The sequence below is a fragment of the Fistularia commersonii genome, chromosome 1, assembly GCF_037954325.1.
Source record: "Fistularia commersonii isolate RoL2024-O1a breed Wild chromosome 1, RoL_Fcom_v1.0, whole genome shotgun sequence".
Classification (NCBI taxonomy): domain Eukaryota; kingdom Metazoa; phylum Chordata; class Actinopteri; order Syngnathiformes; family Fistulariidae; genus Fistularia; species Fistularia commersonii.
In genome coordinates this window covers 5,600,791-5,624,109 of record NC_141284.1, presented here as the reverse complement: position 1 = coordinate 5,624,109, position 23,319 = coordinate 5,600,791, and the positions used below count along the sequence as shown (strand labels likewise).

The window sequence follows — 23,319 nt, the reverse complement described above, 5'->3', positions numbered from 1 at the left end:
GAATGGGAGCTAAAGACGGGTCGGGCTGGACTCACCATCCACCATGTCTTGGCCGTGACGTCGTAGCAGAGCTGCCACTTCACCGAGCTATCCGCCTCACCGCAGCCTACCGCCGCCGCCGTCGCCGCCATGACAACAGCAGGGGTCACACAGGTGTCAAAAGGTCATGGCTCCAATGCATCCCTCCCTTCAGGATTAGAAAAAAAAAAAAATCAAAAGTAACTCCCAGATCGGGTGTGACGTCTTTTCCGTTTGGATCCCTCCCCTTGAACCCGCTGCCGAAAAATAAAACAAAATAGGCACCCCTGCTGGAGACTTTCACAGCATCCACAGTTGCACGCCACAGTCAGAGTGGCGTTCACCTGGGCGGATCTACTTTCAGCATGAGGCCCGGGGAGCTGGGTGTCCTCCGGTCGTCCCGCCCCCCTCCCCGGTACCCGGCCTCTGCGTCCTCCCCGGCTGCGAGGATCAATCGGGTCCCGGCTCCTTCTGTGTCATTTCAAATGTGTGTGTGTGTGTGTGTGTGTGTGTGTGTGGAGGGGGGGGAGCACGAGAAGGAGAAAAAAAAAAAAACACCCCTTTCTTGGTTCCAGAGTGGGTTGTCACAGAAAAGGAGGATTAGGAGCCACGGGCAAATTAAATGCTTCTTACCAGCTGTCTAAACACACTCACACACACACACAATTTCAGAGACTTCTATCAAAACTGTTAAAACTAATGAGGTCAAAGCCCTGACTCTAAGAGCCTGCTCTGGCAAGGACGGCGTCCAACCTTCACGCCGTCTCCTCCATCTTGGCTTCTTCTTCTCACACACTCCGAAACAAAACAAAGGGTAAAAAAAGGGATTTTTCTGGCGAAATCTTCAAGGAAATATGGGCTAAATTATAAAAATGACATAAGCACAGCATGTGCTTATTTTTCTTTATTTTGCTGATTTGTATTCTCATTTAAACCTATTCATATTATTTCTGGAGTTTTTCAAGCGCAGATTAGCACAAATCATCCTGAAAAATCTGCCAAAAATTTAAAAAAATGGGAGCTGGAATACCAGAATAGCCCTTAAAAAGTGGAATAAATCGCTTGAATGCATGATAAATTGCCCCCAAAAATTCATGAAATGATGGCTGAAAAAGCCAGATTGTGTGATAAACTGCTTATAAAGTAGTAATAAAGAAATTCCCACAGTCAGCCGTGGACATTTATAAGCTGCGAAATGAATCCCGGGGAGAAATTACCTGACAATCAGCAGTGGGACACGAGCTTGGAAAAGTCCGGGGAACACATCACGTCCAGACCGTCATGGGCCCACGGTCGCCGTGGAGACAGTCGTCACCAGACACGACATTCGCAGACGCCGTGAGAAGCGGTTGGGGAGCAAAAGAAAAGGCCAGACGTTGGACTTTAACTTTTTTTTTTTTTTTGTCTCCAAAAGTCAAATGGCATGTGTTTATTGTCCATGATGGTTGACTGCTGCACTTTGGACAAAACTATAATCAATGCTAAAAGGGTGTGGGGAAAAAAAAGGGAAAAAAAACTTCATGAGGTGAAAAATACATTGCTGGAAAAGAAACTAGTCAAATGTTAAGTTACTGAAAGACAACTTTAACTATTAATTAAAAAAAAAAAAAACATTACAAAAAAATTTACTAGGAGGTTGATGTCAGCCTTTTTTGTGTGCGTATATGTGTCATTGAATGACTTCAACTTCAATCTTTTTTTTTTTTGCTGGGAAAGGCTGGCAACAAAATAATCTAAAAAAAATCAAAAATTAATATATTAACTTATTTTCTTAGATTCTTTTTTAGAGTCAATACAAAATATTTAATATTTGATCACATGTCTAGGTGGCCTGTTGATGTATTTCTTCTGGAAAAAAAGTAGAAATTATGGACATTAATATTTTAATTCATTAAAATATTTATTAAGTGTATTCATTAAAAAAAAAGTATAATCTGGAAGGGTTGCAGGTTTTTTTTCTTATATAGCTGTGGATAGCTGGAGCCAATCACATGCATTATGATTTTTTTTTTTTCATTCTGGAGACATAATCGTGACTTGTACATGCATTCTATTCCACCTTTCTGCAAATCCTGGACAAATTTCCTGGTCAATTTACACAGAATAATGGCGAAAAGATTATGTATGAGAAAAATAGATTCAGAATGCAGAGTATTTAACCTGCAGTGGACAAACGATTAAGTGGACAAATGATTATTTTTTTTGCTTAATTCAAAGAAAAGGCTGTTTGTCTCATCTGTCAAGAGATGAGAAAAAGACATTATTCATTAATAATGTTGTTATTTATTTTCAGATTTTTTTTTTTTTTCCTGTGTGGCTTTCTGATAAACAATAAATGTTTACGTTTAGACACCTCTGCGATCGTCACACTTTTTGTTACAAACTGGCCCGGCCCCCCATCAGAGAAGGGAAAAGTTATTTGGCCCTCGCAGGAAAAAGTTTGGGGACCCTTGATTTAGAGCCTTTGGTGAACCTGCTAACTGTTTCCGGACTGCAGAAGGAAAATTGAGAACCCGACGAGAACATGGAGAGGACACATATGGGGAACGCAGTCAACAACTGGAGCCTTTGCTAGCAGCTAGCGCTGCGGCCTAAAGCGAGGATTTTTTTCTTAGTGGTTACAATCAAAACCCTTCGCACAGTTTTACACAGCTCATCCTCAAAAGGGATGTCGTTAATCATGCCGGGATCTGTTTTAATCATGGCGGGATCTTTTTTTCGAGCGGGAAACATTGAGCTAGCCCGCCGCTAGCTTGCTAACATCAGGGGCAGAACGGAGCGTTTGTTAGCTGGAACCTCGCGCCTCTCCGGGCAGCGGGTGGAGGGGGAGGCGAGTGAGTGTTTAGACTGTTTCTTTTCCAGACGCCGTAGCCTGGACTGCAATAAAAAAGCGGTTCACATTAGTGCCCTTCCTGAACCGCATCTACAAGACGACGCTCGACACTTTGTACGTCTTCCAGCGAGTGCATTTGGGGGACTGAGACGCGCGGAGGCTGTGGCTTTTACTTACCGGCTATAAATGGGACAAAAAACTCTTAGACACCGCCTCCTGCGGCGCGTCCTGCTAGTGGCTCGTCGTTCTGGTGGCTCGCAGCCAGGAGAGAAACAAGGCCCGAGAAAAAGCCTCAACCCTTGTTCCAGAGGAGAACCTCTCAGGAGACTGAGAGGATGATGGGATGCTCGTGTTGCTAACTAGCGGCTGTGCCCATCCCCGGAAAACGGAAAAGCATCGAGATGTTAGGGGGTGACGATTAGCAGGATTTATCGGGTCCCAGTTTGGGCGGCACCAGCATCCAAAGTCCCGAGGGCGGAGAAACGCGTGGCAAGATTCCTATGACGGCGTGATCACGCACCAGATTCTCACCCAGGGAACGGATTTGTGTGTCCCCAGAACCCACGTCGATGGATTTCACCTTTATTTCAACGTTTCAGCGGCGCCGCCGAACCTCTGGCGTTTTTCAGGGTGTGTGGTCGGGCAAGTGTCTTCATCAGCCCACAGAGATGAAGCCTCACAGCTGAAGGCCCGAGATTCACCCCCCGGATCAGACCGACCACAGCTCCGCTCCTGAGAAGGTCAGGACTCCGCCGCTTAAATGTCACGCTGCCGTTTTCGGCTGGCCTAAAACCGACGTCCTTTATTTATGGCGTGGTCGCTCCCCATTGTTTCTGCTCCTGCACTTCGAGGGGGGGGGGGGACTTACACCGCAACTAAACTCAAACAGTTTGGTAATGAGGGGTCCAGGGGCCCGCACCCGCCCCCGCAGATAAAGAGCCGGCCTTCCCAAAGAGGTGTAAACACCAACCAATCAGAGGGCTGCCGAACAGCGGGAGGTAAAGAGGGAAAATGACAGGACAGAATCCATGCGCATTTAGCCAAACCGCTAAGGAGGCCTCGCACTCGCAAAATGACAGAGCAGCCTGCGCCCGCTCTCGCCTCTGCGGCTTCTTCTTCTAACAAATCGCCGCTCTCATCCAGCGCTGCCCTTCTCGGGGCATCTCTTTTCTCCTTCTGCTAGGGGAAGGAGGAGGGTGTTAAAGTTGCTCTATATCTAAACACGCTGAGGAAAACCGAAGTTGGGTCGATCCATCCATCTAGGGGCTGATTTCAAAACCACAGAAGGGGATTTGAGTGAAACTGACGGAGCGGACCACCAGGCACATGTAACTCAGGTTGGCGGCCCCGCTTTTACAGTGTTTGACCTGCGAGCGGGTCGCTCCCCGAGCCCAGAGTCTGAGGAGTCTCGACCTCCCAGGTAACCTTCGGGTTATAGCTCTCTGACTCCCTCTAGCGCTCACACCACCATCGCTGTGGCAGTCAGTCGAGGCCCCTGGAACTGACAGGTGACCCTGTGATTGACAGGCAGGTGAAACCCCGTCTATCACTGCCAATCCCGGGTCATACAGGTGTTAGAGCAGACCCGGGCACATCCGACCCATTTTGCTTTTTTTAACCGGCCCGCCAAACTATTTTCTTTCAATATTTTGATAAAGTATTTTCAATCGATATTGAATTTAGAAGCTCCTTATTTTTTCTTTTTGTTTAATTTTGTATGGATGATTATATTCAAAATGATGTCGGTACAGTTATGTGATAATGATTTTAAAGTTGAACTAAAATGCCAAAAAAATTAAATATTTCAACTTTCATTTTGTTCAATTTATATGATACCTAGTTGGCCCGCGCTTAAAAATGAAATAAGAAATGTGGCTCGCCAGTCAAAATAATTGCCCACCCCATGGTTACAGGCACGATTGTGCTTCATATGAGCACAATACAGAGATAAATATAAATACTATGAAAACATGGGTAATTTTTTTTTTTTTTAATTAGAAGCGCACAGGAAACCTTGAAAGGCTTTTACACTAATAATAATACAGTAAATAATCTAAATAGCAAATGGAATAAATATTTAAAGGGCGCGGTTGCTGTCTTAGTCAATTGCACGCTAAAATAGTCAAAGATGTTTCAGGTCCAAATGATGTTAATGATTTTCAATATCAATAAAAAAGGCTTCAAATAGTATTTTCTAAAACCTGTGCAGTTCAACAATCATTGCAGGTTTGTATCACTGCAATAGAAACAGCGCCCTCTGCTGGTCGACACGGCTGGCGTACAGCGAGACACAAAATGATAGAGCTTTTAGAACTTTTGATTAAGTTGTGAAAACAAAGAATTTGTTAATAAAAACATGTCAGTTTTAAGGATGCATGGACTCAAGATCATAAATGTGATACATAAATACAGCCCAATTCGGGGGAAATAGTTTCAAATCTTGTTTTGTTTGAAAATACAAGATAAAACTAGACCACGTACTTTCCTCTGCTCTATTTTATGTTATTTTGTTGGTATGTATAATCTATATGCTGTTCACCACTCATAGAAAAAAACACCCACAGCATTGTTTAAACAATAAAAGTCAGTATTTATCCAAAACTGAACTGAACACAATTCAGTTAACTCTGTGGAAGAGGCAGCCCATGCAATGGGAACGTTCCTTTGTCGCATTTTCTTGCAGGTTGAGCTAAAAAATCTTCCACTTGCAGTTTAAAATAAACTCTCGTGGGCATTTTCAAGAGGGTCGGGAAATCTAGTTTTGTTGCGGGGACACACAGGTGAGTCCACCACTCATAAACTCAAAGGTTGCGGGGTTGCACAATGGACGGAAATAATTAGGGTCTATAATTTACGACATGGAATTCCAGGTGTTTTTTTTTCCTTTTATAAGAAAGTTGCCTTTGCCTTCACTCTCACTTGCACACAAGTGCACTTGCACTTACATTTCCATCCTTTTGGTGACAGAGAGCCAAACTAACACCACTGGATGTTTAGCCCGACATCGTCAAAACTGTGCCATTTGACAAAATCACAATAAAATAAACATTGATTTCGTTGAAAAATTTAACACCATTACTGCAACAAGCCGCTGATGACTATAAACTGCTCCTTGACAAGAACCCCTTCGACTTGCAAAGAAAAATATTAAACAAGGCTTTAAGGTCACCCAACGCTGAAAAAGTTTTTAAGTACTTAAAAAGCAAATCAGACCGAAAAAGAAAAATCACATAATGTAATATTAACACCACACAGCCGTGGCCAAAGTAAAATACTAAAAGGTCATTTATTTTCTTCCTAATAGGATGAGATGAGCGGGAGTGTTTGAAAAGCGAGAACAGAGGGTCAAAAAAATATTCTTCAGGCAACATTCTGGAATGAAATTACTGTTTTTGGTGCAAAAAAAAAAAAAGTAATTTATTCATACTAGAAAAAAAGTAAATCACGGAACCAAATAGGACTTTTCCTGTGGACACAATACAGATGGACTGGTATAATGGTTGAGGTGTTTGAGTAATTGAAACAGGAAATCAGCCATTTGAGCAAGCAAAGACAGCTCACATCACTCGATATTTAATACATGACTAGTTCTTGTGCCCTTGCTGCTTTAAAGACTTGTTTGCTTGGAGACGCCGTCCTCTATCATCAAGACTTTGTTGTCGTAGCAATGGTCCTCCGCATCATCCCCCTCATCCTCCCTGCAAAAGACGCAGCCAGTTTATTTGGTCGTCGCTAACACAAATGCCGATACTATCATTTATCCCGGTGAGAGAGTGTTACCTAATGATTGCAGAGGCTAACACATTGCTAACATAGGCTAACATTGTCTAAAACGTCCAATGTGCTATAAGGGGTTAATATGTGGTGGTAAGGGCTTATTATGATTTAATTGATTAATCATTAATAAATGATTTCATATTTGCATTTGTTTCACCTCAAACATGGAGGAACTTTTTGGAGGAAGGTTCAACAGCGGTAGCACAAAAACTTGGTTAAGGGCTTTTGATGTACCCCAAAGTATTTCACATTTTAAAGATAATTTCTTCTTATTTGATATACTTTACAAAGAAACTTTCTTCATTGTCAGTTTTGATCTAAAAAGTGTGTCCCTTCAATGACGGGTCATGTGATTAGTTGGCTTCAGCCCATTAGTTAGAGTGAGTCACTGTTGTGAGGAGTGGGTGCATCTGACACACACCAACACACAGGAACCCTGAATATTTCATATAAAAAACTGTTCCCATGAGAATCAAAAGGCAATGCAATATTTATGTTCCATGCATTATTAATGTCTCCAGATATGATACCATCATCTAGCCTGGGGGCTCTGAAAGTGGAGGTCAAGACTCCCCGTAGGAGGGAAAAGGCAGATGGCAAGGTCATGCCCGGAGTTCAAAACACACAAAAAAATAAATTAATTAAATTAAAAACCACCTCTAGTACAAGAGATGAACTTTGGCATTTTCAGTCTGGGACTTCATCTTATTTTCCTTTCGGCATTTCTACGCAGTAACCATTTCGGTAAATTAAGTCTTCAGCCAATTACATTTACTTTATGATGAGCATAAAAAAACCTAACTGCTGAAATCTCATGAGCACTCAACAGCAGAAAATGGCGTAAATGATTGACAAAAACACAAGAATTTACCAAAAATAAAATCAAATAAACCCAAAACTTTGTAAGCAATAAATAAGGTTTTTGAAGTATGAGCCAGAAATCAGAGATTTTGGGCTGGAAAAAGTTCAATATAACTTAAATACCCGATATATTTATGCATGTTTAGTGTGTTTGTCACTAACCTGTCCTTCTGCAGCAAACTTTTGACGATGACAATGACAAATACCAAAAATAGGAAACCAACGACGGCCGATAAGCCCACCAGCCAAGGCTGGAGCGTCGCCGACTGAGGCACCGCCTCCGTACGCAGACCCGACCTGACACCTGAGAGCACACACACACACAGAAAAACACACACACCATTAGAACCTATGCCAATGCATGACAAATGAACACCTTCAGTGGCAACATGATGCTCTCTATGCGGCCACTGAGCATGTGCAGTGACGCAATATCACGGCATGCTGTGATCAATTAATCTACTTAAAGGGGGAGATTATCATTCACTGATAAGGCTCTTTAAATCCTAATGGGTTGTCTTATACTGAGCCCCATTATCTGTCAGCACTGCACTTTGGTTCCTTTATTTCCATGTGCTGCTTGTTTTATGGCTGTTGAACATTAAACGAAATCCAGTCACATTGCAATTATGACATCTTAATATAATCTTAACTTTCCCATTTATATCCGGGTGGTTTATTACAGTTACATAATGCTATATTTTAGAGGGAAAAAAATGTATAATACATAACTCAGTCAAAATGTCTGCAAATCAAATCATGAGAATTTTCACTTGCAAATGAAACGCAGTCTCATCAGAATGCTTTATAATAAAATGTTTTTGGTTCTAGTTGAGTCATTTTGCTATCTGTTTCTGATTGTCAAGTAGCCGCATTCGTTCAAAAGGGGTTTGACAGTCCTTCTCGTGGCCGGAATTGGAACTGTATTCTTAGGGCACAAAACGATTGACTTTGACAATGTTTAATGCACAGTTACATTGCTGGGGAAAATTCAACGGGAAGGAATTTAAAAAAAATATATACATCACATAAAAAAAGATAAAAACTTAATTTTACAAGAAAATGATCAGTCATTAAAGATTACAATAAAATTACTTTCAAAATCAGTAAATGGCACATTTTCATGTCTTTAAGTCACGCAGAGCATTTCTAAACCACAATTAAGTCATTTAGAAAAAATATTATGTCATTACATTCCCTCCAAATCTTCAGTTTAAGCTCAAAATTTCAAAGTTTACTTTGTTCCTTGTCAACTGCCTGTATTTAAGATCGCGGGTGTCCAAAAAATTGCGTTCAATGAAATAGAAATTGAAGGTTTACCTTTGTGAGCGGTGCAGCAGGAGGCGCACAGCAGCAAACCTAACACAACCGACACACTCATCCCAAACATATCAGAGCTAGTTCACTGGAACTGAATCTTCAGCTCACCTGCTTAAAAATACTCAATGGTCATGGTCAAAGTGTACAGTCCAGTGGGAGGCAGTTATTACAATCAAGGTGTGTGTGTTATCAGTCATGTTACTCATTACTTATCGTCAGCTGATGTGTGTGCATTAAATGTTTTAGGAATCTTACACAGGCCTAATTATCATCTCTGATTCATGGCTCTCTGACAGAATATAAAGCCATTCCAGCTTGATAAATCAAAAAGTCAAACATCCCTGTTGTGGCACATTTTCAATCAATTCACAATTTATAGGGAAAGGATTTCCTCTTGTCCTATTATTTTCTTGACCGTTTGCTTCCCCGTTCCTTTTGGGTAATCTTAACCAAAGGAACCCTCCATCAATTTTAACCTGATGTCTGTGCGTCTGAGTTCTTTATTTATTGTCGTTTTATTTGCCTTTAACCCTGGTACGCTGGCTTCTTAGTCCAAAACAACGAAGCTTGGTTTAACTGGAAGACCTTCAAGGACTGTCAGTCACCTCAATTTCCATCTTTTTTTAAAAGTCTTGGGTTTTTTCCTCTGCTGTACACTGTCAGCAGCAATAATGCATTGCCTACTGTCTAACCAGTGGGCCTGCCCTAAGGGTAATACTGCCTTTTTTCTTTCAACTAATTGCTGACAGAGGATAAGCAGAGAATTTAATTTCCCATTCAAGCCACCTGCTTTGCTGAGGCGCAACCAGTTTAAGAAGTGGGAGAGAGAATGATAGGAAAACTGGAAGGAAATCAACGATTATGTGTTAGTTATGCTAGTTATAGAGTTTAAAAGATCACAATCTCCAATATTAAGAGCAGCAAAAATATTTGAAAGGGACTAAAATGAAATGAAATATATGGAAATGTGGTCAAAATCGCATTGAGAAGAGTTTCAATAAATCTCATTTCATTTTCCGTCTGTCCTTCGCCATTCAGACGGTGGAGAACATTGTTTTATTTTGAAGGACTCTGACCGGAAGTGCTAAGTTTGTTGTGTATGGCGGGCGGAAGCGGACGGTTTGGGCGTGGAGATAACTAGCCTCAGTCAAAAGCGAAAAGGAATTAGTTGGTTAAAAGTCAGTGGCAATGTCTCGTTTCAAGAGGGGTCAGCAAGTGGATTCTCTAGCGGGATTCAGGACAGAGAAAACCGAGCCCGATGTTCCGCACGGCTTGCTGAAGGCTGCCCGGAAGAGCGGGCAGCTCAACCTGTCCGGCCGGGGGCTGACTGAGGGTAATTTACTCCTCAGCTAGCGGTAACACTAAAAGTATTACTTTGCTTTTGGTTGGGGAGAGAAAATGTAGAAATCGATATTTGGTCATAATTGTGCAGAGATATTCTCGTTTGGTTTAAAAAAGCCGGAGAAGAACACTGCCGACAGAAAGACGGATACATATACGCTTATCAGTTTAACTACTAATTATTGATTGAGTCATGCTAACAGTTAGCTTGAATGTTTAAAGTTCCTTGTAGCTGATCCCTCCTCGCTAGCTCCAGTCAGATACCTCGTTGTATCGGTAAACATTTACTCGAAAGTACGCACCGGTAAACTGGGATTTCTTATGTTCTCCTTGTTCCCTTCTTGGCTTGATTGAATAAGATAATGATTGACAGGTGAATGGTCCAGGTTAAGCCTTGCCGCTTGCCCAACTACAGCTGTGATTGGCTACAGCACCCACGTGACTCTCCCGGCCTCTTAAGAGCCTGTTAGTTACTTTATATAAAATTATTTCATGAATGTCTTCTAATCCAGTGGCATAAATCCTTCAGTTTCCTGTCTACACCTTTTACTTAATAAAGACTGACACAGAGAATTTGCAGTTGAAAGGAACACAATTAAGTCATTGACTGTGAAAAGGTCTTGACTTTCTGAAATATGACCCTTCCCAGAAGACACTGTCTGTCAGCGGATAAAATGTCAATAACAGCAACGCAGTCTCATTTAGAAACTAGTATTTCAGAGAGGGAATATATATGTCTCAAAGGTGATCTTGTGATTGACAGATGACAGCTACGGGTTAAAATTTCGCTCCTACCCAGGGCGAGCTAGGATTGGCTTTAGCCGCTGCCCCCTTTGGCCCCTCCACTACCTCAATGACCATTTGCGCCGTCATAAGATGATGAACAAATTAACTAATAACTGCATTAAAAAAATGGAGTCACTGACAATAAAAGCCACACTGACAGTTTTACTGACTTAAACGAAGATGGCTGAGTGTCACCACTTCACCACACATGAAGTGGTGACAGACCTGTCATTATTTATAACATATTTGACAATAAGCATTAACCCACACCCGCACTGTGCAATTATGACAGGTCACTTGTTATGCATTTTGTTAGGAATAGAAAATGTGACTACATATAAATGTCTGCTGCACTGGACAGTAATTTCTCATTTCTAATTGGTGCAAGTTATCATTATAACATGTAGATGTTAATGTAAAGTTTTCACATAGCTGACACTGCAAAGTAAATTGAGTAATTTTAAAAATAAAAAAGTGAATTTGTCTTAGAATTAATATAGAATTGTCTAAAAATCACCAGAAAGTTTGCAGGGAATTCCAAATAAATCTCCAAGTAATTTCCTTGACAAAAAAAGTAGTTAAGCAACTAATTATTCTTTCCAAAGCAAAAGTAATGAAAGCAGTTTTCCTTTCTCATATCTCCAGACCCTGGAAACAGCAACTACTGATGATTTGGAGGATACCGCTCAGGTGTCTGATTGTTATCTTAGGGTGTAATAACAACATCAGCACTTGTCTCAGTCCCTCAGAACGTGTATCGGCTGAATATCGACACACCCGAGGAGGCGCAACAGAATGTGTCCTTCGGCGCGTCAGATCGCTGGTGGGAACAGACCGACCTCACCAAGCTGCTTCTCTCATCGAATCAGCTGACGGAGTTGTCCGATGACATCGGCCTCCTGCCTGCACTCACCACCCTGGATGTAAGAAACACCTGGGCAGGCCCTGTACCCCCCCCCACACACACACCCACACACACACACACACACCAGCTAATGATATATGTACCCTTCATCAGTAATCAACTCTGCAAAGCAAAGCATTTCACATAACCTTTTTCATACAGTAACTAGCATAATTAGCCTTACCACAATATTTCACAAAAACTAAAATAATCAAGAACAAATATTGAGAAACTAAAGTACCCCTTTTTTTCTTTTTAATCTCATGAAAAATCTCTGTTTTTTTGCCCTGCAGCTCCATGACAACAAGCTGAGCAGTCTACCTGCTGCTCTGGGGTTGCTTCAGGATCTCCAGCAGCTGCGACTCAGGTATGAAAAGAGCGTGCAGAACGTTCGTTATCACGCATTATGACAGAGATCATGTCTTTAAAACAGCTCTTATGTGTCAATACATGTTTACTCTCTAATTCTGGCCTTACACGTAATGATTTTCCCAGTCACAGACTGAAAACTGAAAGTTTAAATTTAATCTTAAAGAGTTTCACTAGAGTCTCCAGCACCCTCCCATCATCTCAGCTGCTAAATGCAAAGTGGTAATCTAGGCTGACTTAAAATTCTAAAACTAACCATTAGATGCGAGCGGGCGTGAGATGATTGTTTTCCACGAGTCTTTTCAAAGTCTTTGGATGTGCAGGTGGTGTAAGGCAGCCTTTTCGGTATATGTGCTACACTGCCAGAGCGCCCTCTAGTGGTGGACAGAGGAACCATTGAATTACAAATAACATTGACTCTTACCTGCTTTATTTAACGTTTGGCTACAATATATTTCAAGCAAATCATTATTTAAGCACAGTTTTTCTGTTTTCTTATACTTAAGTGCAGCATGAATGTTCAAAGCATTCATAAGGGCTGACTTTGCCGAAAATAATAATAATAAATATGCTTATTAGGAATAAATCCTCCGCCGGGTTATTGAACTGTGTGGACTGAATACCCCTGAATACTGCCCTTCTATGCCACTGTGTTTTCATATCGGTCATGGCAGTGGTACTAGCGGTGCTGAGTATTTTCTAAAGGTGGCTTTGCGCGAAAAAGTTCGAAAACTTTTGCTGCTCCAAGTGCAGGAGCGTCTTTGGAGAAATCCACAGAGTGTGTTCTGACTGGAATCTATTAGTGCTGCCGTGATTTACAGAGAGGAATGAAGAATGTCCCCCTTATTTGTGTATCTGGCCCCGTGTGTCCAGTCACAACCAGCTAAGGTCTCTGCGGGTGGAGGTCTGCGCCCTGAGGAACCTCCGCGTCCTCACTCTGCAGCAGAACCTGCTGGGGAGCCTGCCAGAGGAACTGGGACAGCTCGAAAATCTGAATGAGCTGGTAAGGCGTGCACAAGTTTCGCCCGCGCACATCACCTCGCCGTAACCGTGCTGTGACGCCTGCCCTCCCCTGTCCCGATAAAGGACGTCTCCAACAACCAGCTGACGGACCTGCCACCGGGCGTAGGCTGCCTCGCCCAGCTGAAAAAGCTGCACCTGAACCACAACAAGCTCGACCGCCTGCCTGACAGCCTGGCGCAGCTCACTAGTAAGACTCGTCACGCCGGGTTTCCAACCCTCCTACTCCAAACATGGCTGCTGGTTTTACACCCGATACATGTTCTATATGTTTGTCAGAATTCAAAGGGCTGCTGTTTGTCCACTGGTAAGATTCTTTATTCTTCCTTTGAGCCCATGCTTTCCCCCCCCACCATGTTTTTTGGACTGTCATCTCATGTATGCACTCAGTTCCATTGCTATAGTATTCCTTGCCATAGCATTTCCTTTTTTTAACATAAGTTAAACACTTCCTGTTGTTAGACGCTAACAGTCATCTCTTTATCATCCTTTCACAAATCTGTCAAGCTCAGTAGACCAAGACTGATATTTTATACCTTAAATATCCCCATCAATACATTGTAACTTCAGTCCTAGCAGGATGCCAGCAGTGTTAAGACATCGATGTTCATTAATCAATCAAGAAAACAGCATCCTGATGCCAGCGGTTTAGTTAGATCCTCATGATGGCTAACTCTGACACTGTGATGTTTTTAAGTGTTGTGCTGGTAGTGCAAATCCTTACAGAAATTAACATCTTTGAACGTGAAGTTTTGTTTGGTTTTCAATCCAAAAGTTGGATTGTTCACGTCAGCGTGATTTCCGCTCATAAACATAATGCAACCATAACAACAATGTCTTATGTGCAGATTGACTTCAGCATCACAGACATTCAAAGATGAGATAAGAGCGCCTTTTATTGGTCCGATAATAGCCAAACTTCAGATTTCATTTGCAGCCCAAACACGACCCAGCCAATGGTTATCACATTTTGTTTACCACAGCCTGATGTCTCAGGAATGTCCTCAAGGGAGCGGTGTCGGACCTGCTTGTATTGACGTTTCCGTCTGTAAATGGAAGCGCTAACTACATTTTCTAAGCTGGAGGCGAACCCAGTTGCACACAGCATGTTCTTCGGCAACCAGTCCCCTATAAGCACTCTATTTACAACAAGGGGGACATTTTATTATATTACATGTAAGTGTCAAAGGTGTTTTTTTTTTTTTTTTTTTTTTTTTTTTTTTGGCCGAATACTAATCACTATCCCATCTGAATGGTAAAAAGGTGATGTTGGTTGTTGTCAAGAAATACACTTTAAGAGGCTGTATTATGTCCGATTTATCATGATTCTGGATGGAAATTGTTGGGTTCCATTCAGGTTTCATTCAGGCCGGTCAAATCTGCATTTTCTCTTTGCTCACCAGACGTGAAGCTGCTGGACTGCAGCAACAACCAGCTGACGGGCGTTCCTGCCAGCCTGTCGGGCATGCTGGCTCTGGAGCAGCTCTACCTCCGACACAACAAACTCAGCTTCCTCCCGCAGCTGCCTGCCCCCGCACTCAAGGTAACCCCCCCCACCACCACCACTCCCTCAGGCGATGCGCGTAACACCCACGTGACGGAGTGAGTAATGCTGATAATGTTACCCTCTGTGACCTCTTACAGCCACCTTCCACCGCTGCATTCCAGGTTCTAATGTCAGACTCCGATTGTTCGGCGAGGACTGGATTTGGTTCAGCTTCTTTTCTGCGGCACAAGCACGTGCAGCAGTAACAAAAGTATTAGGGGAGGGAGAAATAATTAAAAAAAACACCTCTGCAACCCATACTATATGTTGTATACATTCATACGCCATGTACGTGGACAAGTACTGTTTGCTCAGCATTCTTATTTCAAATAAATGTCCTTTATTAATATTGGACATTCATTATCTATACTGGTTATCCTGCAGTCAGGGTTTGAGGCGGGGGGGGCTATCCCAGTTTTCATTGGGCAAGAGGTGGGGTTCACCCCAGAGCGGTTTCCAATCAATCACGGGGCAACATATACATATATATCAACATACACCCTCTCATTGATACGTTGGGGCAATTTAAAGTTTTCACTTGACCTACTTTTAGACTGAGGAGGAAACCCACGCAGACATGGGGATAAACATAGAAAGGCCCCATGGGAACCGAACCAGGGACCTTAGCTAACCAAAGCGCTGCACAATAAATTGATTTTCATTGAACTGCATCATGGGGTGTTTTAAAATCATAAATTCCCTTGCAGACTTTTCCCCCGTACTCCAGGACAGGGATCAGAGACCAGTTGCCATCTTGGTTGGTTTGTGATCCCCGATATTGAATTTAGTGAATCAATTCTTAACCCATCTGTGTTTGTGTGTGTGTGTGCGTGTGTGTGTATATAGGAGCTGTACGTCGGAAACAACCAGATCAAGCAAGTGGGGGCGGAGCAGCTGGCCAGTCTGGAGGTGATTTCTCTCCTGGAGCTCCGGGACAACAAGATCGAAATCCTGCCCGACCAGATCGGTGGACTGAACACACTCACGCGCCTCGACCTCACCAACAACGACATCTCCACGTAGGTCTACGTGCACGCAACCCCTGACTCGGTCTTGGACCGCGTGAAGCAGGCTGTGCCCAGCTGTGGTTGCACAAAAGGTCTAGGAAACTCCTGTTATTCTGGGAAATGATTAGAATTTCTACTCATAATGAACATGAGCAACCTGGAAACTGTCACAAATTTGGTCTTAAAAACTACCCTGAACAGAAAAAAGAAGTGATCTAGAAAGTGTTCTATCACTTGAAAAAGGTTTGGCTAAATATTACGCTTGAAAGCTGCATTGATTTATCTCCAGTACATTATAGATATTGGGTATTTTGGTTTTTAAAACAAAGGCTAATAGTAGAAATACTCCACCTTCAAGTTCAACCGGTTGTTTTCTGCTTTTTGCTTGAGGTATTTTCACGTATTCCTCGCTGCTAGTGGGCAGGGCTTCATCACACTGCTGTTTCCATCAGTCCTTGTAACCCCAACACGATAGCAAACCAACCAATAACAGCGCAGCCAAATCTGAATCCTGATCATCAGGATTGACTCACTTGATATTACCAGCCCAGATATTTTAACTTTTAATGTTCCGACATTTTTCAGGCACCTGCTGTTACATCTCCCCCCCGGTGGCTATTTTTGCACAATACATCCCTGGTTCACCTCTTCTCTAAAACTTACGTGCCGATGTGCCGTGATTTTTAAAGAAAAAAGGAAAAAGTCATATTTATTAACCCACTTTCTGACTTCTCTGACTGAAAATACATTAAACGTTAGCACCCGAGACGTGACCTATCGTCAAAGCAGGAGCCGATCCCGGCCATTTAAGCGTCCTCTCGTCCCTCCAGGCTCCCGGCGTCGCTCAGCCTGCTGCCCAACCTGAAGGCACTGCTGCTGGAGGGAAACCCCCTGCGGGGGATCAGGAGGGACCTGCTCACGGTAGGCCACCCGAGCCAGTTGCTGTTCTTTAACTCCGTCGGGACTTGCTGGTTCCGGCGTCACATTTTATCCCCTGGATCTCCAACCAAAAACTGAATGTCCACTGGTCAAATAGAACGCAGATGTTTTAGAAAGAGCTCTGTTAAACACGTTTGCTGCAAAGTATTGGGGTTGCCATTTAGCCTCTATCTTTTGTAGCAGCTTCGTGGAGGGAAAATGCCAGATTTTGACATTATTTGGGAGGAATTTGCAGGAGATTGTCTAAAAATGCTCTGAAAAATTACCTTAATATTAGATCAGCAAGTCGCTGATCTAGAAATAACCTCAAATTTAGTAAAAATAAATGAATAGGTAAGCTAGCAACTTAATTTAAGTGGGTGCAGAAATTAGCTATAATTCAAAATGATGTTACTTACATTTTTATTTAAAGTCAGAATACATTATACTTCTTCAGGTCCGTGTGTGGAATTTTTTTATACCTTGATAGATGGCGATGGCGGTGGGGTCTCTCTCTCTCAGGGGTCATGACCTCAAAGGGGTTGATTGCCTGACTCAATTTATGTATTTATCTTCATGCCCAAAACTCCCCGGATATGGCCTGCAATTCCTTGGCAAAAAAGAAAAAGCAAACGTACAAGTTTAACCTCCACGCCAAGCCCTCGCACGACAAGAACGAACACATCCAGGCTGGAAAAAGACTGGTTCCCCAAACGGGGGCGGCTCCTTCACGCATGTGACGGGCATGGGAGGCGCCAACAAGCTTTGTTTCAAATAAAATGTTGCTTTTTTTCACATCAGATTGCTGTGTGACTCCCCCCCCTGTCGTCTTTTTCACTTCACAGAAAGGAACCAATGAGCTTCTGAAATACCTGAGAGGGAGAATGAAAGGTACGGTCGCCTCTGTGCAGCCGGGAATCAGTTCGGGACCCTGAACCCCTTTTCAGTTCCAAACTAGCAGATGCACTCAAACGCAAAGGATCCCTGCTTACTGAGACGTTATTGTCAAATTTGATCGATACCAGCTACATAAAAACAATAATTAAATAAAATTGGGGGGAAAAAAAAAACGCATCACTCCGAGGTCGCCATTGTTGTTTGTCGCAATGCAGTCTGGGTAGTGACGCCATGTAGTTGCACTGGGCTCGGTTCCATTCATTTTATCCTGCAGTGCCAAAACAGTTATATCTTGGCAACCCTTCCCATTTTTCCCCTGGACTGGAAATTGCACCCAAAAGCTGCACAATGTGCCATTACCGCCATATTATACAGAGGGAAAGTTAACGTGCCGAAAGCGAAATTTACCACAATGCCACCTGATGCCACATCATCAGCTTAGCGTGCATTGCGCTATCATAACAATGGCTGCTTCTGGCAGTTAGAACGTGTTATAAATTGTGATTTTTACAGGAATAACAATTTATCATGCTTTTTTTGACAACACGGTATTTACTTTGCTGAAATAGCTTATTTTAAGAGTCTATTGTATAAGCTGCTGACTTGATTTAAGCTTTGATTACATTTTCCTTCTCCTCCGATTCTTGAAATTCTGTAAATTTCACCGTACACTTGTGCGTTGTTTCCAGAGGAGCCCGAGGCGGCGGCGGACGGACCGACCGCCATGACGCTGCCCAGCCAGGCCAGGGTCAACGTGCACAACATTAAAACCCTCAAGTGTCTGGAGTTCAGGTCAGCGACACACACACACCTGTCGTGCGCGTCAGGGGTTGTCCCAGGTTGCCATGTCAGATCCATACGCAGTGAAGTCAGTCATTCAAAGCCGGGTGGTTTGATCATTTTGAAAAGTGGACCGGCATTCACTCCGTCCCGGAATAAAGTTTAACGTTAAAGGGTAGCATAGCGTAGCATGCTACATTTAGCAACATATTGTAGCATTAAGTGTGTAGCAAGTAAGTTAAGTTAAACGAAAGAGTATGAAATGGAAAATCTCCTTTGCTGCCATCGGCATCTTCATCATCTTCATCTTCATTTAATAAAAGTAGTTTATTTCTTTATATTCTCTTTTATTTTGTATTATTATTTTTATACAATATTTGCTATTTATAAAGTTTATTTTACTTATTAAAAACATGTTACAAAAAATAGCAGCATTTCAATGGGGAATTTTAATCCTTTTTCAAGGAAAATTGAGCTAAAAGCATCAGTCATGGAACAAATTGAACTCATAAGTCAAATCCTAACCCAAAATATCAGGCCGGGACAGAAACCAGTGTAAGCCATAACAACTATCACACACACACACACACAAACACACACAAACACACACATCAAATCTTTGTGTTAGTCCTCTTAAACATGCTACCAATCAATTTTCTAATAAATTCTAGTGGCAAATTTTCACACAATGACAAGATTTTCTCTTTTAACTCAACAATATTTTTAGGGTGTAATTTCATCATTTTTTTTTTTACAATTATTTTTAATATTAATCCTTCATTGTGTTGTATTTTTTAGAGGAACAGTTCAATACATATTAAGATTTTTATAATTTACCTGTTTACATCCTTCACACTAAAACAAAGGAAACAATATTTTCAGGGTGTAATTTCATCAATTCTTTTTTAATATTTATTTTTAATATTAATTCTTCATTGTGTTGTATTTTTTAGAGCAACAGTCCATTACATATAAATATTTTCATGATTTACCTGCTTGCCTCCTTTACACTAAAGCAAAGGAAAAATTTGGACTAAGTGTTACATCTAGGTAATGATTTTACCGGTCCGGCCCCCTGGACATCAAATTAGGTCGTACGTGGCCCCCGGACCAAAATGAGTTTGACACCCCCGCCGTAGAGGAAGGATGAGAAGTGCAGCCATCCAACAGAGGCCATCCAAAATCAGGAACAAAAGAAAAAAAAGTCTCAATTCATATCATGTTAATTCTGTCTGGAAAAGTCGGAGACAAAACTGCGTTCCATCGGAAACATACTTGTCACAGACTCAATAAGGAAAAAAGAAAGAAGAGTCTTAAAATAGATCATGAGCGGTCAAGTAGAGGTTTTTCCCTTTTTCCAGAAGAAACGTCTCCCCTCCTCCTCTCCTCCCTCCCATCCTGTTCGGGGAAAATCCTCATCACCCCACGCCGAAACTGAAAATTAGAACGGTGTTTGAAGGCGAGGTATTGCTGCCCCAAAGTTAGCGGGGCCTCGGTGACCGGGAGAAAACAAACAGCTATAGAAACGGCACGCCATTGGGCGGACGCACGTGCACAGGAGTGTGTTCTATAACTCCGGTTTTGAGTTTATAAACTCACAAGCTGAAGGTTATCAGCACCGTAATTGGAGTTAGGGTTCTTCCGCGGTGGCTTTTTTTTTTTTCTGTGTATTTAGCGCAGTAGTTTCCATTGTTTTAAAGCGCTACCAGGAAGGCTGTTAGCTGACGGCGCACGTTTGACGGATGTGATGTTTCCTTCCGTGCAGTGTGTCGTGCAAGGCAACCAGACTCACGATGTTCTATACCCTCTGCGGGAGGCTTATTTAAAGCCTGGAAAACCCGAGCATTTAGCACGGTTACTGCACCGGCTGCAGCTGCGAAGGAGAGGGCGAACGTTCAGATGTCTCTGTACGCTGCCCTGTGATTGACAGGTGAGATGTCTCCAGTTGAAGCTCCGCCCCTAAGACGCGAATCATCAGATTTACAACCCCGATCCGGTCGGGAAATCGCAGCGATCAGCGAACGTTTTGATCGTAATGAGCAAAGAGAAAAGGAAACTTCAAACAGCATTGAATGCCCCACCCCACCCCAACCCCCGGAGCCGGTTTGGGGGGGGGGGGGGGGTCCGACCCGCAGTGATTGCAGGTTTTGACTCTGTAACGTCTCTTTCACTCGACCTGTTGGAGCCTGTTTGGCTGCTGCGCGTTGAGAGGGTTTCAACATGTCAGAAACCCCCAGCCCATACCTGAACCCCCACACTCCAACACACACACATTTCCTTCTCTGCTGCAGTCCTCCTGTCAACAAATAGCAGTTTTGGATCAGCGCCGGGGGGGGGGGCATTGAACACCGTGGTTGCCTCCGTAGCCGCCGCTGCCCTGGAATGTGTTTCCGGCCCCCGATTAGGCGGGTGACGGTGTGTTTTCATTCGCTGAAATAACAACCTCCATTCAGGGGGGGAAAAAGAAAAATCTCTTTATATTTCCTATTTTTTTTTTGCTGTGTAAATTCATAAATGAATAACAGTGTGTGTGGTGATAATCTCCAGAAAACGCTTTTTAATCAATTTTCTTTAACAACAAACTGTAACTGAAAAAATGTGATGTTAAAACGTAAAGGATTTGAATGTGTTATTCTTTCTCACCGCAGAATAACTGATCAAAAATACACCAACACTGATAAAATGATCTGTTTGGTTTGGAGAACTTCAGAGTGATTTTAAATAATTTAAAAAATGTATCATATTATTGACTGGAAATAAAAAAGGGGGAAGGGAATTTGCATCAAAACACACTCACACACACACACACACATTAATCAAATCAGTGCCTTTACTGACCTGATGTTTGTGTCCAGCGAGAAAAAGGCCGACAATATTCCGGACGAGCTGTTCGACACGGCTGCAGATCAGGGGGTCACCTCTGTCAACTTCAGCAAGAACCAGCTGACTGCCATCCCTGCCAGGTACACACACACACACACACACACACACACACACACACACACACACAGAGCCACTAAGAACGTATATACATATAAACATAAACACCATGCGACAAGAACAGCCATTCAGGCTAAATGGCAGGTGTGTGTGTGTGTGTGTGTGTGTGTGTGTGTGTGTGTGTGTGTGTGCGTGCATATGTGCGTTTGCGCGCACGTTCAGACTAGAGGAGATGCAGGCGTCCCTGTCAGAGATCAATCTGGGCTTCAACAGACTGACTTGCTGCTCTCCTGACATCTGCAAGTTACTGCAGCTGAAATACATCGACCTCAGGTACACACCCTCTAACACACACACACACACACACACACAGGCCCAGATGTCTTCCTTCTACTCCAAGTCTGTTGGAAATAAGAGGAAGTGCAACAGAGGTGAAGAATGTTTTTCTTGTGCTTGTATCAAATTGAAACCATGTTTTCATATGGTCACACAGTAGTATCAGGAGTACCAGCAGTAGTAAGAGTAGTCGGAGTATCCATAGTAGAAAAACAAAAAGGAGTAAATATAAATAAAGGTTTAAAAAGTTGTCGGAGCTGACGGAGCCATCAGATGCACCACTGCCTGAAAGTGCTAGGGATTAATCTCCTAATCTTAGTCTCAAGCGCTGTTCTTTTTTTTTTTTTTTTTTTTATTTCTCCTTTCAGGAACAACCAGCTGAGCGATTTACCGCGGGAGATGACGAACCTCACTAAGCTACACTCCCTTGTCCTCAATTATAACAGGTACGCCGCAACGTTTCAAAGCAGGTTTCTGCCGCCAGTCACGCCCCCGGTCGTCAGAACCAGTGCCCACGTGCTCGGCCTGAGCAGACACACACACATATATGTATATACACACACATTCCTTCACTTCAGCACTTGATAACCACCTGCCAACAGCAGTCCAGGTGGTGTTTAAGCCTCGATCCCGCATTACCTCCTCCTTCCAGCTGGGGGAGCGCTTCCACATGAACACAGAGGCCTGATTGTTTTAAGACGCAAAACGATTTACTGTCTTGAGTAAAGGATTTTTCACGTCATCCGTCACTAGTTCCAGGTCCCGCCCTGTCCCATGAAGGGTTGAATAAAGCCTCAGGGTGTTAAGTCTTTTGAAACACACACACACACATACACACACACACACTCACTCCCGTCAATCTGTGGTCGTAGAATGGAGTCTGGGGTTTACCCACAGCTCCATCTCGTCGGTGGTGGTTCCGGGGGGCGGGGGATGATCGGTAGAGAGAGAGATGACCGGGGTTTCTTTGTTGCGTTCACAGGTTCAAGTCCTTCCCTGAAGTCCTCTACCAGCTGAAGTCCCTAGAAACAGTGTTGCTTGGCAACAACCAGGTGGGAGAGGTCGACCCCACCCGCCTGGCGAAACTCACCCAACTGTCCACCCTTGACCTGTCAAACAATGACCTGCTGAGCATCCCCCCCGAGCTGGGTCTGTGTACCAGCCTCAGGTAGCTATATCAAAAAATATTATATCTAGAAAATTATCTGGCAAGTATCACTATTTTGAAAAACTTTTACCATTTTTTTGGATTTTAAGAGTGTTTTTTTTTTTTTTTTTTTTTTTAAATTGCCAATATTTTTTAAATTATTTCTGCTGAATTGACGGCCTACCTGTTGTCCCCCCAGGTGCCTCAGCCTGGAGGGGAATCCTTTCCGTGTGCCCAGGGCTGCCATTGTGGCCAAAGGGACCGACGCCGTGCTAGAGTACCTCCGCAGCCGCATCCCTACATGACCTCTAACCCTGACTCTGACCCTGGCAGAATGAACAAAAAAAAAAACAAAAGGATCTTATTAAAGTGGTTTCTGTGAATCATTAACAGTGGTGTTATTTTTAATTTTTTTTAAACAGCCCTTGAAGCAGGTACAACTGATCATAGGGGGGTTTGTTTTTATTTTTAATTTTTATTTTTATTTTTGTGGTGTTATTCAGCTCTAAAAACTTTTAA

At 42.8% G+C, this 23,319-nt stretch overlaps 1 protein-coding gene and 1 long non-coding RNA gene across 2 annotated transcripts; one reads left to right on the top strand and one right to left on the bottom strand.

Annotated features, from left to right (window-relative positions):
• The first annotated feature begins 9,894 nt into the window (after positions 1 to 9,894).
• Positions 9,895 to 23,190, top strand: lrrc40 (leucine rich repeat containing 40). The gene is made up of 15 exons (XM_086145733.1): positions 9,895 to 10,142; positions 11,678 to 11,859; positions 12,134 to 12,207; positions 13,083 to 13,212; positions 13,296 to 13,419; positions 14,633 to 14,772; positions 15,622 to 15,794; positions 16,613 to 16,703; positions 17,546 to 17,591; positions 18,287 to 18,389; positions 21,233 to 21,340; positions 21,540 to 21,650; positions 22,022 to 22,099; positions 22,636 to 22,821; positions 23,000 to 23,190. The coding sequence occupies exons 1-15, from the start codon at positions 9,998 to 10,000 to the stop codon at positions 23,103 to 23,105; spliced, it is 1,797 nt and encodes a 598-aa protein (XP_086001859.1). The 5' UTR covers positions 9,895 to 9,997; the 3' UTR covers positions 23,106 to 23,190.
• LOC147237243 (uncharacterized) lies at positions 20,706 to 22,641 on the bottom strand. The gene is made up of 3 exons (XR_015106069.1): positions 22,504 to 22,641; positions 21,216 to 21,333; positions 20,706 to 20,820 (listed from the first exon to the last, which is right to left on the bottom strand). It is a non-coding gene; the product is annotated as an uncharacterized LOC147237243 (long non-coding RNA).
• Positions 23,191 to 23,319: the final 129 nt, after the last annotated feature.